This window comes from Halichoeres trimaculatus, unplaced genomic scaffold, assembly GCF_033239565.1.
Source record: "Halichoeres trimaculatus isolate MK-OKI-2021-1 unplaced genomic scaffold, fHalTri1.1 fHalTri1_scaffold_10, whole genome shotgun sequence".
NCBI lineage: Eukaryota > Metazoa > Chordata > Actinopteri > Labriformes > Labridae > Halichoeres > Halichoeres trimaculatus.
The window spans coordinates 4,839,846-4,856,925 of NW_027437187.1; the positions used below are offsets into that span (position 1 = coordinate 4,839,846).

At 38.7% G+C, this 17,080-nt stretch overlaps 2 protein-coding genes across 17 annotated transcripts in view; both read right to left on the reverse strand.

Annotated features, from left to right (window-relative positions):
- ttc38 (tetratricopeptide repeat domain 38) overlaps positions 1-3,573 on the reverse strand; it is a 37,970-nt gene extending 34,397 nt beyond the window's left edge. The window contains exons 1-3 of the mRNA XM_074677587.1: positions 3,454-3,573; positions 2,606-2,683; positions 2,428-2,509 (exon numbers count right to left, since the gene is read on the reverse strand). Coding sequence (XP_074533688.1) covers positions 2,428-2,509; positions 2,606-2,683; positions 3,454-3,483 — 190 coding nt within the window. The 5' untranslated portion in view covers positions 3,484-3,573. The remainder of the gene's footprint in view (positions 1-2,427; positions 2,510-2,605; positions 2,684-3,453) is intronic.
- Positions 3,574-5,940: 2,367 nt separating this feature from the next.
- mical3a (microtubule associated monooxygenase, calponin and LIM domain containing 3a) overlaps positions 5,941-17,080 on the reverse strand; it is a 193,901-nt gene continuing 182,761 nt past the window's right edge. For all 16 annotated transcript variants that reach the window (XM_074677102.1, XM_074677101.1, XM_074677098.1 and 13 more), the window contains 3 exons: positions 15,142-15,241; positions 10,986-11,059; positions 5,941-7,893 (listed from right to left, as the gene is read on the reverse strand). In XM_074677102.1, coding sequence (XP_074533203.1) covers positions 7,709-7,893; positions 10,986-11,059; positions 15,142-15,241 — 359 coding nt within the window. In that variant the 3' untranslated portion in view covers positions 5,941-7,708. The remainder of the gene's footprint in view (positions 7,894-10,985; positions 11,060-15,141; positions 15,242-17,080) is intronic.

Sequence of the window (17,080 nt, forward strand, 5' to 3'; positions counted from 1 at the left end):
AAATCATAACATTACCCACAACCAGGGCAAATTTGGCCAATTTCATAACTGACAGTCAGTAAACATAACCTCTGCTTACAGGGAACATGTGAGAAGTGAAACTGTACAGCACTTAATCCCAAACTGATAAAAATGGTTTACTTTGGTAAATGGTAAATGTAGCTTAAGTAATCATATACATGTACCGTACAGACTGCTGCTTAAATTCAAGTTTAATCTGAAATAGGGCTGGGACAACATTGTAGTACCATGATTCAATTCTATCACAATTTTGGGGCTGCCAATTCGATTTAAATTGTGATTCTTCAATATTTACAACTTGCAATTTTTAGTTTGCTTTTTTAACACTAGACCATGTGAAAAAGTTAAATGATGATGATGATGTCTAAAGACAATATCAGGAGCCATATTTTCCCATAAAATGCACATCACGTGAGTGAGGGAGAAACATTTCACCCTCTGCCAGAGAAAAGTGGTAACTTTTTTCCAACACAGTTTATAAACAAAGACTGAAATGAAGAATATGAAATTTAAAAAAAAAAAAAAGGTTTTTGAGAAGAATCCACATTTTGATATTCTTCCACCCCTGGTCTGAACTGTGCAAACAAAATCACAAAAAAGTTCAAAAGTATCTGCAGTTTCAGTCTATTATTTTATCAGTTTATTCATTGCTGGAATTTGGTGTGTTGGCCAATAGCAGATTTTTTTTTTAAGCTTATATCGTGTGATACCGATAGCACCACGCTGTGATACTATCAAACACAGGTGATCTATATGCGCACAGATGTCTGAAGATAGCTAAACGACACACACATACATATTTTCCTTTAGTTGAGCTGGATCTCTCTGTAGCAGGAAGTGCTCTCTTATAATGTGCTTACTCTGCATGTTTAGTGTGGCTTAATGAGAACAAAGCAAGGGAGATGATGAGAAAACTTTTAGTGCTGTTGTTCCCTCTAACTAAAACAGACTGTTACAGAGAGGAGCTGACCTCCTTTCTAAACTTTGTGAAGGTAAAAGTCCTTTAAAGTGGGATACATCTGGCATTGCTACCCTCAGCACTTAATTCTCAGTTTTGAGTCTTCATGCCTGCTTTGGTACATTTTTAACTGATGCTGGCTACGACCTAGACCTGCTTCTAGGGTTGGACACTCCCAGTCTCCTGAGATCTATTACCTTGCCTTTTGCTCACTGATGCATTATAAACCTCCCTGAATGTGCTTTAAAAATGTGTTGAGCATCTCTGGATTCAGTTTAAAGAAGCAGTCCAAGTAGCAACAACAAAATTGTCCCCTGAGGACACATAAGAGGAAAAGAAAGAACGGTATTGGCGTGTTTCCTATCCTGACACCTTTGTTGGCACATCCTCAGGAGCAGGTTTCCTAAATGCTGGTACAATGAAAGGGATCCTGAAAGAATAATGTGATTCCAGCGTTGACCCTGCTGTGATTAACTGTCCTAAAGTGAGCCTTATTGGTGAGGCAGGTCCAGCTCTCCTCCTGCCTCATGCCAGCGCTCCCTTCAAAAGCACCTTTGTGAGTCCCTGCAGAGCATGGTGCCTCTTGGGATGTGAGCCCACCAAAAATAATCAAATGTTGTACACTTTCTCTTGTATTCAATGCCACCTCAGTGGGTAAAAACCACAGAAAAGCAGCTTTGTTTTTTTGTTTTGTTTGTTTTTTTAAGCAATGGTGAATCATAACTTATGGATGAGGTCTGCAGTGAGTAGTCTGCAAACAATATTCAAACTACTTATACATTTGTCTCTTTTGTGATGAGTTTAGGGATGATGGAATAAACTCCAGTTATGCTTCATATCTTCATCCAGCTTAAGTGAAAAGTTATGCAAAACCAGATAGTAAAATAAAAACATAAAGAATGCTGTAAAAATGTGCTTTATGAACAACCACACATTAGAGGACAGCACTAGATTAAAGGTATGAAGTGGTGCAGAAAAGACAACAATTAGAGCATAAAAGTAGCTAAGAATGCAGAACAGGAAATATTTGGGTCTGAAATTATTGTTTGCAGGTCAAAGTAGTCGGAATACGAAAAAAAAAAAAACATCCAGCTCATATTTCCATATTTAGTTAATAAACAGAGCATTCAGAGCTGGTCCTTAATTATTTTTACAAATTAAATGCGCCCTCAGTGAAATTAGTTTGGACACCTCTGCTTTAGTGGAAACCTCTGCATGGGAAGAACAAATTATTTTAGAGTTTTACCCTGTTTTTATTTTTTTTTTTAAATAAATATATATTTTTTAAGCCCAGAGGTATTCATCATGAGTAAGACACTAGCCTTGCAATATTCAACATGCTGTCTTTTACTATTTGGTGTTTGAATTATATAAAAATGATCAGATTCTGTTGTTTTCTGATATTATTTTAAACATCTGAAATTTTTCCAAACTGGAACTGTACTCACCAAAGTTGGGGTCAGCAGCCTTCATGGCAGAAATACACGCTTCCAAGCCTCCCATGGATTCATCACTCATCCACTTCACATACTAAGAGCCAGACAGATTGAGATGCTGTTATTATCAGTGACTGTCTTTCCCTCTGTAATCAATTTGCTGATGATGAGACATGTGTGACATGTATACCTGGGTGAGTACAGAGTCGTACAGTTTGCAGGCCTCGTTGCTGCTGGTGGTCAGAGGAAGACCCTCAGCCCTCCAAGCCTGAAAGAACACATGTATCAGGATCAGAATATGAAATCTGCACTTCTCCTTTTGAACTAAGTATTTCTGCATTCATACTTCTACAGAGAGCTCTTAACATTACACAGATATTTCACTCAACTTGATGATAATCTGTTTACACACTGCTCCTAGGTTTAATCCACCCACACATTCCTGCACAACTGCAGGAACCTCAAAGTGTGTACAATAACTCTTTATTATATTGTTTTACGGAATAGAGATAAATCTGTGGCAGTGAGAACGCTGAGATTAATAGTATACTACTTTTTAAATTATTATTTATTTTTTATTTTTTCCAAATTCTACTTTGTACTTTTTCTTTTTTAGCAAACGACAAATAAGTGCAATAAATTCCGATTACTGCATTTCAAGTCTCAAGTATGAGTTGATATCATAAAAAATGCAAAATGTGCAAAATTTGGGTGGACTGAAATGTAGATGCACAAACTGGGAGTAGGTCTGATTATATCCTGCAACAGAATTTCGACGTAAAGATTACTGTCTTTCTCGCACTCGGTCTGCTGCACACTCAGCGACACTGAAACAGTATTTCTGTCCACTCTTTCTGCACAAACAGCGCATTCCTGTTGATATCGTGCTGCACAATTCCCAGTATTGTTTACTCTCTACTTATCTTCCAACCTGTTCGTTATGAAACACATTTAACACCAAACGCTGAAGCGTCGTTTTCTGTCTCGTGCACCGAACTTCATAACACGTCATGAATCAGTAATTTTAAAAACACCAACCTCACAGTCTCTGTAACTTGCAGCGTCCATCTTCCAGTTGTACTTCTTCTGACACCTCTGCAAAACTTTCACCCACTTAGCAGCTGCGTGACTGACTTTTATGGGGAAAACCGGATGTTTTCTCTGCTGCTTTCAAAATAAGTGCCTGACGAAAAGGACGAAAAGGTTCAGACTCGAACAACAAAAACACAATCATATCAAACTACTTCCAACTCCAAACTTTTTTTCTGGGATGGTAGTTGAATTAATATACTGATTATTAGTCCTCAAACCGATTTAAAAAGAAAGTTAAAGGACTAATCCACTGTTTCTGAAGACTTTAGTAGTTAGAAATGTTTTCAAGTTGCGATCCCGCATGAAATGTCGTGTAGTCTATGGAACTAATTTTATATATTTTACAAGGAAAAAATACGCATTTCAATTTTTATACATTGAGAAAAAAATATTCTACTGATCTTAACTGATTTTGATGCACAAACACATTATTTTAAAAATATAAATATATATTCAAAACTGTAAGGAAACAAACAAAAAAAATTAATCCATGAATAAAATTCAGTTTATTCTATTGGAATTTTGTTTTTTGGGGGACGAGAGATATGAAGAACAGTTTGTGTGTGTGTATATATGTATATATGTATATATATATATATATATATATATATATATATATATATATATATATATATATATATATATATATATATATATATATACACACACACACACACACACACACACACACACAGTGTAACAATGGTTAAGGTTTTTCCCAAATACACACAAATTCAAACTCAAATGGTGGCCAATGTAATTACACCACCTTGCACATTAAAAAGGTTTCAGTTGTTTTGTTGAATTGACCAATATAATATCAATGAAAACAAATTAAATTAATGAAATATCTACAAATTAATTATACCTTTCTATATTCTCTACTTGCTGTGGAACAGAGCCATCATAAGGAGATTTAGGTTAATTTCTTGTAAAGAGGAACAGTGAAAATGAGGGGCTAGGTCCCTAAAGTCCAGACCTTAACCAAATCCAGTTAATTTTTTGGTGTGCTGTAAAATAAAGTGTACAGATCCATTGACAAATCAAAGGCAAACCTTTGTATTGAGTTGCAGAAGGCAGACAAACCAAGTGTTAAGGTTAAAAGCAGATAACAACAATAGAACTTTCTGTTTGCAAATATTGATATAATAAATATTGATAATACTGACCTATTGGGAGCTGCAAACATTTCGCACTGCGTTGTCTTAACTGTGACTGCAGATGAGTTCAGTTGTTAACAGCTGGTGAGTCTTACTTAGGAATGGGTACCTTTCTCATTGAAAACAATACAGTACCAATGCCCGGTACCTGGCAATCAGTACTGGTACTCAATGGTACCAATTTTTGGTACTTCTCTATGTGTTTATGTGGTAATAAATATTCATTTGTTCACTAATAAAATCTCTTTTTTTTTTTCAATTTAACATATTTATTCTTGGATATAAAACCTTGTAATGCTGTGTTCATGTCCAGCGAGGAAAATCACCTACTCTTCAACTCCCTCACAGTAACAAGGATGTGTTTTGGTACCTAAACATGGTACCAATTGATTTTACATGAATCAGTGTTTGGTACCACAGATGGAATTTGGTTGTAAAACCATCTAATTCGTGCCCATCCTTAGTCTTACTACAGCTAATCAGAGGAATTCTGCTTATCCAGATGGCTATGGAGAAAAAAACTTGACGTGCTAGAAAAAAAAATAACAGCAATTTTGGAATCAGCGTGCCAATTTTAGTTTTAATCAGCATGAAAATCTAACTCATGAGAATTTTTTATTCAAAATTGTTCCCCAGTGTGAAGTCTTACAGCCAGAACTTGACAGGTTTGTTTTTATTATCCCATTGGCAGACTTTTTTTTTAAAACTCTCTAAAGTCAGTTCATTTTTCACTTTTAATATCTTTAAATAAGATATTTTTCTGGGCTTGTCAGGTGGATCTGGCTCATATTAAGTGTAATAGGACATTTTTTTTTTTACTGCAAAAGTTATACAACCACTTATATTTTAGCTGTTGCAGGCAAGCACAGGAGAAATTTCAGGTGGTGCAGGTGTTTTAACTGTGAGCCCATGACCCCAGAATGTCCCTGCTGTCAGTAGAAGGTCTTGGTACCAGCAATTCTTCAGGACCATTCTAGATCAGGGTACCAGTGACTCACATACAGCTGCAGTCTGCATCACCCACCATGCAGAGCTCCCTGCCTCCTGACCTCTGCTGTTTTAATCAGTTCAGTCAGAAAACAAGAACGTCTCAATAAGAGAGTGTCTTTGAAGTAAGATTTCAGCTTTGAGTGTTTTTTGTTTGATAATGACTCAACCCAATATCTGCATCAAACATTTACCTTCTCAAAATACACTGTGTGGGCTGCTGATGGTAAAGACAGAGCAGAATCTGCTTGAATGACCTTAAAGTTATTAAAAAAATACGAGATACAAAAGAACAACTGCATTGTTTTATTGCCGTTTTCAGCATTGACATCCAACACCCCTATGCATTTCAGCTACATGAAGCATTTACATTACATGTCATGTGTCAACAGAACAGTTTAAAAATTAGGATTCATTTTCTTTACATATAATACAGTTTGCACACATGTTAATAAATATCAATACAATCATGTCAAACTTATCTCACACCAACTAAAACAACAACCCTTAAAGTTACACAACTCGTTTTTATTCACAGCTCATACCAAGTCATAAATCGATCCTCTGGCGTCTGTGCTGGGAAACAGTGACCACGAGGAGGCTGTTTGATTCGACCCCTCGTGTGATAAAGGATCTCGTTTGAGCATCCGCTGAGCTCCTCATTTCAATGCATCTGTAGTTTGTCTGGGAGCTGCTGTGTGGAAGTATTTAAAAAAAAGAAGAGAAGTAAAAATCTCAGGTTCCAGTGGGATGCAAAGATATGAAAACCAAAAAACAACTCAGCTCTGAAAAAGAACTTAAAAAAAGAGACTGGAAACGAAAAAGGCATCTTGTTGAAGGGTAAAGTGTTAACACTGTGTTTCGTGATAGAAGTGTGGTGTAGTGTGCGGGTTCCCCTCTGATCCTGCAGCACCTCTACCAACAGACGTGCACAGATGTGTCATGTGAGCGACGCTGATCTCCCAATGAAACAGTGAAATCGGTTTAGATATCGATAAACTCCACCTGGATTCAAAGAGGCAGTTCACAATGCTACTGCTCACCACTGTCAACAAATAAAAACTGGATCTGGACAAATCTTTGTAAACTGTGTGATATACAATGAATGGCATGTCAAGGAGAGCCCCCTCATTATCCAGGCATGTGAAATACTCAAGTGTTCATATACTATAATGTCGGCGTTTGAGAGATTGTAGCCATAAAATTCAAGGTTAAGCTTTTCTTTTTGCCAGCAGCCTTCATTCCTGACACACAGAGGCTTGTGTGTGCACGGGAAACATGCACAAGTGCAAGACAATGAGATTCTGGGCACTCTCCTGTGAATGCAAAACGAAAACCGGTTAAAAGCAAACAAAAAAGTAATAAATACATAAAAACCATGGCCATCTTTAACGTATTCTTAGCGTTGACTCACTAAACACTGTGAGGGAGATGAACGGAGACTTGTCTTTGCTGTTGATGCGGCTGCAGAAGTCAGTTTGTCAGATAGGAAGGCAGCTTCAGCAGAGGGTGTTCTTCTTCCTGTTGTCTGAGTCTGAGACCAAGAGCGGAGACTTCACACCTCTGTAGCAGTCCTTAGCAGAAGAGTGGGACAACCTTCGTCTGCTGAATATGTGACTTTTTCTACACAACTATACACAAAAACACAACTCTTTACAATTCCTTTACATCAGCAGGACTGAACTGCATTCTTCCCTTTAGACAATCGAGAATGAAACATGTCTCTTAACATTCTCCCAGAGCCCCTCGCCTCCTCCTTTGAGAGGCTGGGATGATAAAGCTGTGAATGTACTCGCACCTCCGTCCTCGGAGACAAAGAGCAAGAAAACTGCAAAGTGATTAACTGGGGCTGCCTTGGAGCAGAGGATATGTAAACGTTGAAGACTGTTGTAGTGTGTCGTACAGTGTCAGTGTGTGTTTGTTTGTGTGTGTGTGTGTGGTAGGGGGGTCTTTACACATTCACTGCTGCAGGTGTTCAGCAGATCTCTCAGATCTAACATGACCATGAGTCAGTTTTTTTTCCCAGGGCTTTCAAAGCAGATGTGTCCCTCTACTTAAGCCCAGTTGAGGCTGAAGCCTTTGGAAAGCATCACAGCCTCCAGGTCCTTGTCCTCCTCCTTCTCCCGAAGTCTCTGCTCCTCCAGGAGGGCGACGAGAGCGTCCCGCTGCTCCACAACCTCCAACATCTCGTTCAGGATCTGCTTCTCCTGAGCCAGCTCCTTTTCTGTCTTCAGGTTGTCTACGAGGCAAAGGGGAGCAGGAGTTAGAGCAAGGGTTTTTATTAGGGATGCACAATATTATCGTCACAATATCGGTATCGGCTGATAAAAGCTTAAAAATGTTTATCGGTATCGGCAGATATGAAAATTTCTGCCGATAGGCACAGCTGATATTATTATTATTTTCCATCTGAAAAATAAGCTCCTTAAATAAAATGTAGCTCTTCATTTATTTGCACTGCAGAGCTCTGTGTCTGTCACCAGGTTGTTACAGTAGCTCTAAAATAATCAAATGCAACTTGGTTATGTTTAAAAATACATTGTACGTTTAAAGTTCATGTGATCTAAAGAAATTATTTTTTTGTATTTCAATACTGAATGTCTTGAGTTTGAAAAAAATAATACATTTCTTATTTATGGTAAAATCAAATGTTTTTTGTCTTGTTTTATGTGTGTTTCTTAAACAAATAAGACCGTCACAATAAGAGTAACATATAAATTCCAGTACAGGATAGACTTAGCTTTCTTTACAGTCAAAAAAAACAAACAAACTTGTGATTATCGATATCGGTATCGGCCAAAAGGGGTTTCGATATATCAGCATATCGGATATCGGTAAAAATCCAATATCGTGCATCTCTAATTTTTATCAGGATTGTTTTTCATATTCACACTAGTTTGACCTGCAAACAACATTTGTGGCCCCAAATATCTGTTATATTACATCCTGGACTTTTTTTTTTTTTCAAACTTACTGAATTGTTTTCTATATTCATTCAAATCCTTGCATCTTTTTTTAACTGACAAGACAAGACAGTAACTTTTACAGACAAATTGTTAAAGGGATTGCATAAATAGTTATGATAACAACAATTATAATGGTAATACAGTGGGGAAAATAAGTATTGAACACGTCAACTTTTTTCTCATCACAGTTATTTCCAAAGATGCAATTCAAACAAAATTTCTACCAGACACTGGTATTAACTCAAAAAATCCACACATGAAAAGAAATCACAACGTTCAGGTCCATAAATAATGATTATGTGGAATGGAGTACAATAACAGAGAAAAAAAAAGTATTGAATATGCTAACTGAGACTCATCTAATACTTGGTGGAGAGGCCTTTGTTTGCAATGACAGCTTCCAGATGCTTCTTGTATGTTTGAACTAATGGCCCACACTGCTCAGGTGTGATTTTGGCCCATTCCTCTGCACAGATTGTCTTTAAATCTGGAATATTCTTTGGTGCCCTCTGGTGAACCCTTTTCTTTAGTTCTTTCCACAAATGTTCATTTGGATTTAAGTCAGGTGATTGACTAGGCCGTTCTAACAGATTGAGTTTCTTTTTTTGAAACCATTTGAGAGTGAACTTTGCCGTGTGCTTTGGATCGTTGTCCTGCTGGAAGGTCCAGCCACGTCTCATCTTCATCATCCTGGTGGATGGCAGCAGATTCATATCAAGAATTTCCCCATACATGGCTCCATTCATTGCTCCGTCAATTATGTGAAGTTTGCCAACACCATGAGATGAGCAACAACCCCATGCCATGATGCTTCCACCTCCAAACTTCACTGTTGGTGTAGTGTTTTTTTGGGTGATGTGCAGAGCCATTTCTCCTCCAAACATGGTTTGTAGTATGACAGCTGAAAAGTTCAGTTTTGGTCTCATCTGACCAGACAACATTCTCCCAGTATTCTACAGGCTTGTCAAGATGCTGTTTAGCAAACTTTAAACCAGCTTCAACATGCCTTTTCTTGAGGAATGGAGTCTTGCGAGCTAAGCGTCCATAGAGGCCATGGCAGTGGAGTGCATTGCCTATGGTTTTCTCTGTAACAATTGTACCTGCTGCCTCCAAGACTTTCTGGAGCACTTTCAGGGTGGTCTTGGCTCGTTGAGTACTCTTCTGAATATCTTTCTGACTCCCTGGTCAGAAATCTTCAAGGAGATCCTGTGCGTGGCCTGTTGATGGTAAGGTGGTGCTTCTTCCACTTGTGAATAATGGCCTCAACGGTGCTGACTGGAATATTCAGGTGCTTTGATATAAGTCTGTAACCAGTTCCATTCTGATGCTGAGCAACAATCAGGTTGTGAATGTCTTCAGAGAGCTCTTTGCCTTTACCCATCATGAGGTGTGTCGTATTTAACTGCTTGGTGAAAAAACAACCTTTTTTATGGGACCATCAATTTGCTCTAGCCCAACTGATGTTGGTTTGCACTAATTGGAAGTTCAAGTAACAATCACTGACAGATTTCAGGAGGTATGGTGCATTTCCTTGCCAAAGCATACAGCCTTTCCATGGTGTGTTCAATACTTTTTGTCCTGTGTTATCGTACTTAATTCCATATAATCATTATTTATAGACTTGAATGTCATGATTTTTTTTCATGTGTGGATTATTTGAGTGAATACAAATGTCTGGTAGAAATTTTGTTTAAATTGTAGCTTTGGAAATAAATGTGATGAGAAAAAAGTTGACGCGTTCAATACGTATTTTCCTCATTGTATTACCATCAAGGAAAAGTTATTTCGGTATATATTTTTATCGTTTTACTGCCCAGGTCTCTTTTTAGTTTTCTCCTATAAAATTAGTTATTTTTTCAAATAGTTAAATTTCAATATCTATTCATTTCATCATAATTTTCACACATTTGTCTGTTCATGTGCTTTTGTTAATGTTTTAAACTGTAAAGAGATTTATGGACATTGACAGAAAAACTTCTGGGAGAGCTAAAGACGGATGTTGATTCTGGTAAGAATGTGAAACACACAGGCATCAGGAGGAAAACACAGGAGTGTTTCTCCAACAATGAGTTGAACAATCCTTTATGCTCTCCACATACTGTGATAGAAAGTTATCAGTGTCCTTGAACATGAGTTGAACCAAACTCCTAAATCTCTGTTCCTCGGCTCCTCCCCAAGTCTGTGCAGCCGTCCTTACTCCCACATTTCCACATCCTGTCTCACAGACTTCTGACACACATATCTACGTTGTATTTTTTCCATCACACACCCATAAAGTCCATAGACTGTGTTTTTCTCCGCACAGTCAGACCAGATTCCTTGGGTGACAATGACCACCGCTGTTGATGAACAGTCCTGCACTCACCTTCCACAGCCATCCGCTCCCTGAGTTCCTGCTGCAGACGACTCTGTCTGTCCTCCAGCTCCAGCTCTCTGGCACTGTGGAACGAATGATTAAAGATCAGTGAACAAACTTTCCTCCACTGAGATATATTAAAGCTTTAGATTCATTGACTTTTCAACAGTATCTTTATTATCATCTAAGCAGGATTAATTTCTAGTTATTAGTTTCTCCCATAAAAGATAAATGCTTATTCAACTTTCTTTTTGTGTCTGATAATGAGAGAAAACTGGATGATTTAATGAGCCATCAGATTTAAGCAGTTATTCCTCAGGAGCTATTACAAATGTGATCACATATTAAACCACTAGACAATAATCGCAGACTTCATGAGGGCCAACAACTTCTTCTAAGTCGTTCTGCTGAATAAATTCTAATTATGAAACTGAGGAGAATTATTCCTTGGTCTATTATCACTGAAATCTGCCAGGTTCCTTAACACAGAAACATTATCCCATCATCAGATGGTTTCTCACAGATGTTACAGGTTTACAGGTTATCAGTAAGCTACTTCATCTTTCTGTTTCTGTTCATCGATTTCTTTTCAATTCAGAGTGAAATGTCTCATCAGCTACAGCAGATAATCAAAGGCAAAAAATATTGATCCTCAGGTCTTAAGAGACTCTCGTCATGTCTGATTGAACGATAAATCGCAATTTCATTCTACAGCAATCAGGGCATTCACGTTGAACTCAGTAAAAGTCTTTATAGAAATGACTGACAGTAATAATTTAACATAAAGAATCAATATTTTCTCAATCAGTGTGTAGCCACTTCACCTGGTAGAGATATAATAGGAATAATAACAATTCTGATGCATGTCAGAAGATGCTAAGCTAAGCTAACAGCTACCTTTGATTTAAAAGAAACCAATTTAGAGTTTTTTGTGTTATTATACTTGATTTCTTTATTCTCAAAATGCAATTTAGGTCTCATTTTTGTCTTTTAACATCTTGAAATAAGACATTTTTATTGACTTGTCAGATGAATGTGACTCATTTAAAGTTTAGAAAGAAATCGTTTACCAAAAATAAGACATAAACACTTGCTTGGATTTCAGTATCTTAAGTGTTTGTCTTCATTTTGCTCTGTTTCATTTTCACAATAGACTGTTCTGCTCCTCAAACCCTCTGACCGCTCTACGACCTCTTACACAACACGTCAGATTTACAGATTCACAAACATTCAAGATGACAGCAGAGGATTCTGGGTCAAGAAAGGAGCAGACTGGAAAAACTTAAAACAAAGCAATTAAGTTTTTTTTATTTCAAGAGACTTTCCGACAAAACATCAGAGTTTTTACTCTTCACAAGCAATTGTCCCTTTATCTATGATTTGAAAAATTAAAAAGTAAGATGTTTATCTGGGTTTGTCTGGTGATTGTGGTGCTCACAATGTCTAATGGCGTATATAGAGTATGTATATTTAAGTTGGAATAAGTTATTTGGGGAAAGTTTTTAAAGGCTCTCTGGTGTTTGCATGGAAGAGAGACTACCACACAGACACAGACGACTCATCCAGCAAAATATAACAATGTCATAACCAGAGCTGGGACAACATGTTATCCTACTGATTTGATCTTTTTATGGTTTTTGGGGAGCTAATTAGATTTAAATTGCAATCCTTCAATATTTTTTATTTTTAGTTCAGCTTTTTAACACCAGACCATGTGAAAAAAAAAATCACATACAAGTCAGTTTTCAGGATTTATTCAGGGATCTGATGTTATGTTATTAGATAGTTGAAGGAAAACATTTTGCCCTCTAATGGACAAAGACCAAAATGAAGGATTTTAATTTCATGGCATGCAGGTAACCCCAAATAATCCCGCCAAAATCCCTCCAATCCAAGGGTCTGCAACCTGCGGCTCTGGAGCCTCATGTGGCTCTTTGACTCATTTGCAGTGGCTTTCTGTAGCTTTATATAAATATATTTAAAATGAGGACTTTTTATTTTTCTTACAGAGGGTTTTAAAGATGCCTTGACACTGAACAAAATCATGATAACCCTAACCCTGTGGCCCTTTTCACTAGCACACCTTGGCCCTACTCTACTGTTTTGTGATGGTTTTCCACTAGCCCGGTTCTTTGACCACCGGGGGGGGGGGGGCTGGGTTGCTATAAAACAGCTGGTCAACACCATGTCCACTTCATTTTGAGCGCGACACAACTATCACAAACAATGGAGGACTTGGAGGCAATAGTATACATGGCTCTCGTCCTCTTAAGTCCCGTCTTGTCTTGGGCAACGCACTCGTGACTCATCGATGACGACATTATCTGACCAGTCAGTAGCCGGCAGTCAGTGACGTCATCTTTTAGTAACGACTCAGCTCGCTTGGAACCAGAGCGGAGTAGGTACTAAAACTAGCTTGTTTTAGGAGGTACCAGGCCAGTGGAAACACACTGCAAATTGAGTATGGCCGAGTAGAGTAGGGCCAAGGCGTGCTAGTGGAAAAGGGCCATAACACATCCCTAAACCTAACCCTAAAAACATCATCCCTTACACTAGGGCTGGGACGGTGCGCTATTCTCAAGGTTCAATTCCATTATGATTTTTGGGGGTGCTGATTCGATTGAAATTGCAATTCTTCAATATTTACTTTTTTTTTTGCAATTCTTAGTTCGCTTTGTTAACACCAGACCATGTGAAAAAGTTAAATGATGATAATAATGTCTACAGACTATATCAGGAGCCATATTTTCCCATAAAATGGACATCACCTGAGTGTAGGGATGGGTACCGAATTAGGTTCTTTTATAGGCACCGACCGAAGTCTGTCAAAAGTACCGGGTACCGGTTCATGTAGAATCAAAAGGTACCAGGTTTAGGTACCTAAATGCATCCTTGTGACTGTGAGAGAGTGGAAGAGTTGGCAATTTTCCAAGCTAGACATGCACACAGCTTTTCAAGGTTATATACTGAAGAATAATTATGTTAAGTTGAAAAATATGTATTTTAATTATTTAAAAAAATGGATATTTTTTACCACATAAACACAAAAAAATAAAGAAAATTGCCAGGTACCAGGTATCGGTACCGCATCGTTTCAAATGTGAAAGTACCCATTCCTACCTGAGTGAGAGAGAAACATTTCACCCCCTGCTGAAGAAAAGTGGAAACTTTTTCTGATCCAGTTTAAATTACAAAGACTGAAATAAAGGATTTGAATTTGGAAAAAAAAAGAGTTTTTGAAAGAATCCAGATTTTGATATTGTAAAACAAAAAAAATCTTGATATATGGTATATCAAACACTGATTTTTTCTCACACCCATACCTAACACACTCTAACCCAAACCCTAACCTGACCTTGACACTAAACAAAGTTATGCATTTACATCTCCATCACAACTGTCAGTAAAGCCTGCCACTTCACCTCCAATGACATCAACAGCCCACTAACTTTCCATGCACCTGTGGCTAACCTCAAGTTTACAGCCCTGGTAAGAAAACTAAATCTACAAACATACAAATCTAGAAGAAAATACAGATTTTAATTCCGTTTGGATGGATTTATTTAACTGCAAAGGTGCTGTCTTGATGGTAAGAAATCAGCAGACAATAAAAAATGATGAGTAGAGTCACATTATCAGTACAGGCTGTGTGATCAAATTCTACAGTTTCATAAATTCAAAAGAGTTCTTGTTTAGAAAATTAATCAATACGTTTTAACTATGTTCAACATTTCGTACAGCTATGGCTTCGGGGGAAGGTAAAGTAGATTTTGTGGCTCTGGAATAACATGATTCCAAGTGAGATGAAGAAAAATGGCTCCTTCAATAGTAAAGGTTGCAGATCCCTGATCTTACCTCAGCAGTACCAAACTTTTAACAACTATCTGAAAGTTTTCCTGCATATCTGGAGGTGATGAATGACACTCCTAAGAAAGAAATTAAGAACAACAAGCAGAAATCCAAGGGTGGAAAATTAACCCTAGGCCTCAAACTGTTGAGCAAACCCACTTCTCAGACTGCAGCATTCAAAGACATGTCAGAAATTCAAAGATCTTTATTTTGTTGTTGAATATCATCAGCTAACAGCTGGAATTTAGCTTCAAGGGCTGAACACAGTCAGAGTATTGATTCACTCAGCTTCTGAACATTCTGTAAATGTACTTACAATATCATGAGCTCCGACTCGTAGCGGACCAGCGCGTTTTTCTCCTGCACCAGCTTGAACCACTCCTGCATCAGCTTGGGGTCGTCCTTCTTGCCCATGCCTGGAGGAGGGGAGGAAGCACAGACAGGAAGTGAGAGGCGGGATAGATGGGGGACAGTGCTGATGTCACACAGACGAGGACCGACACAGGCGGTGTGATGAAAGCCAAGCCAGGATGCCCTCGCCGAGGAGGGGGTGAGGTGGAAGAATGGACTCGACACCAACGGGGTCGGACATGCCATCCTTTAAGATGGCGTACAGAAGAGGGCGTGGAGCTACAGGTTTCAACTTTGACATCTGCACACACACACACACACACACACACACACACCCAGCCAGCCACACCCAGACCGTACTGTTGTTTCAAAGTTGAGAGTTTGTTTACCCAGTTTGGACACCGTGTCAGACGTAGCTGCTCTTAGAAAGCAGCTACATCCTCCTATCATTGTTTTCAAAGTGTGTGGGTAGTAAGGAAAACACAAACAAACCAGGATTAAAGAGAAGGAAACCCAAGAGCCTGGAGTTCTTCATCCAGACCTGCCCACATATTGACCCCCCACCAGAAATGAAATCCTCTTAGATCCCGTTCATGCTGAGCGGTGCGAGAGTAGAGGGGGATACATTCATTATCCTGCCGTCTTAACATCGTCAATTAGGAGGTCAAATGTTCATGAGATGACTTTTCAATGAGAGTCATAGCAGAGCTGAAACTCTTCCATTCTTCAGTCTGCGTCAGGGTGAAGCATGTTGGATGCTGTCGGATGCATGCATCACAATGATCAGTCAGATTGAGCAGCTGTAAACTTCTCCTGCAGTGCTCAGATAAGTCTGCGAACGGCATGCTCAGAGAGGTCTGCTGCTGGGGCGATGCATCCTTTTCTTATTTATCTGACTGCAGCAGGTGGAGCCAAGCGGTTTCAATGAAACGCCGGAGGGCAAACCTCGATGCAGCGTGACATACTTAGCTGGGGAAGAGGAGGCTCTTGCAAAACAAAAAGGAAAAACATTGTGCACACATAAATCGCATGGCTGTGGTCTCGGGGGCCGGCTTTGGCTAATTAACAGAAAAGAGACAGAGAGAGCAAAGCTGGAGAAGAGCTGCACACAGTGGAGAGGAACACAACAAGTGGAGACAAAGGAGGAATTATAAAAGCAAGCCTGAGCCAAAACTATTCCACTCTTCTCTTTTTCTTCTTCTGCTCTTAAAACACTACAACCTGTTCCACCGTAACCACCCCACAGCCCAAGGCTCCAAACACAGAGGAGCAACCAGATCGAGAAAGAAACAGCAGTGAAAGAAACCAGAAACACCATCGCACACCAAGTGAGAGCGTGCTACTTCACGTGGATTAGGAGCTCAGGCAAAACTTCCTCTGACAGGTGTTAGACGCTGGAACAAACCAGATGATCCGTTAATTTTTAAGGCTTGTTTTGTGGAAGAGCTGAATATTTATGACAAATCAGCACACCATGCAAGTTTCTCACTCCTTCAACCACAAACCTGCCTGCAAGCAAGCCCTGTCTCAGGTGATTTGATTATCCTTTTATAATAACATTACACTTAAAATTAGTTGAAGGAAAAATAGTTTTTTTTCTTCCTTTTTAAAAGAGAAAAGTGAGTCCTACAGCTCTGTATGTAATTTTAGAAGCAAAAAGGAACACATGCTGTTAGAGACACACAACAGCACAGTAGTTCCCCCTTAAAGTGAGACCTTAATCTACTTTGATATTCTGAGACACTACAGTCGTGTTTCCAGGGGAATATTGAAAATGAAACACTACACTCAGAGCTACGCCACACATTAAAGCTACTGTGAGAAACTTTTGGATTGCTTTGAGTCTGGCGCCCCCATGTGGACGAAACTGTTGCTCTTAACTTGTTTAATCCCTCTGGCAACAA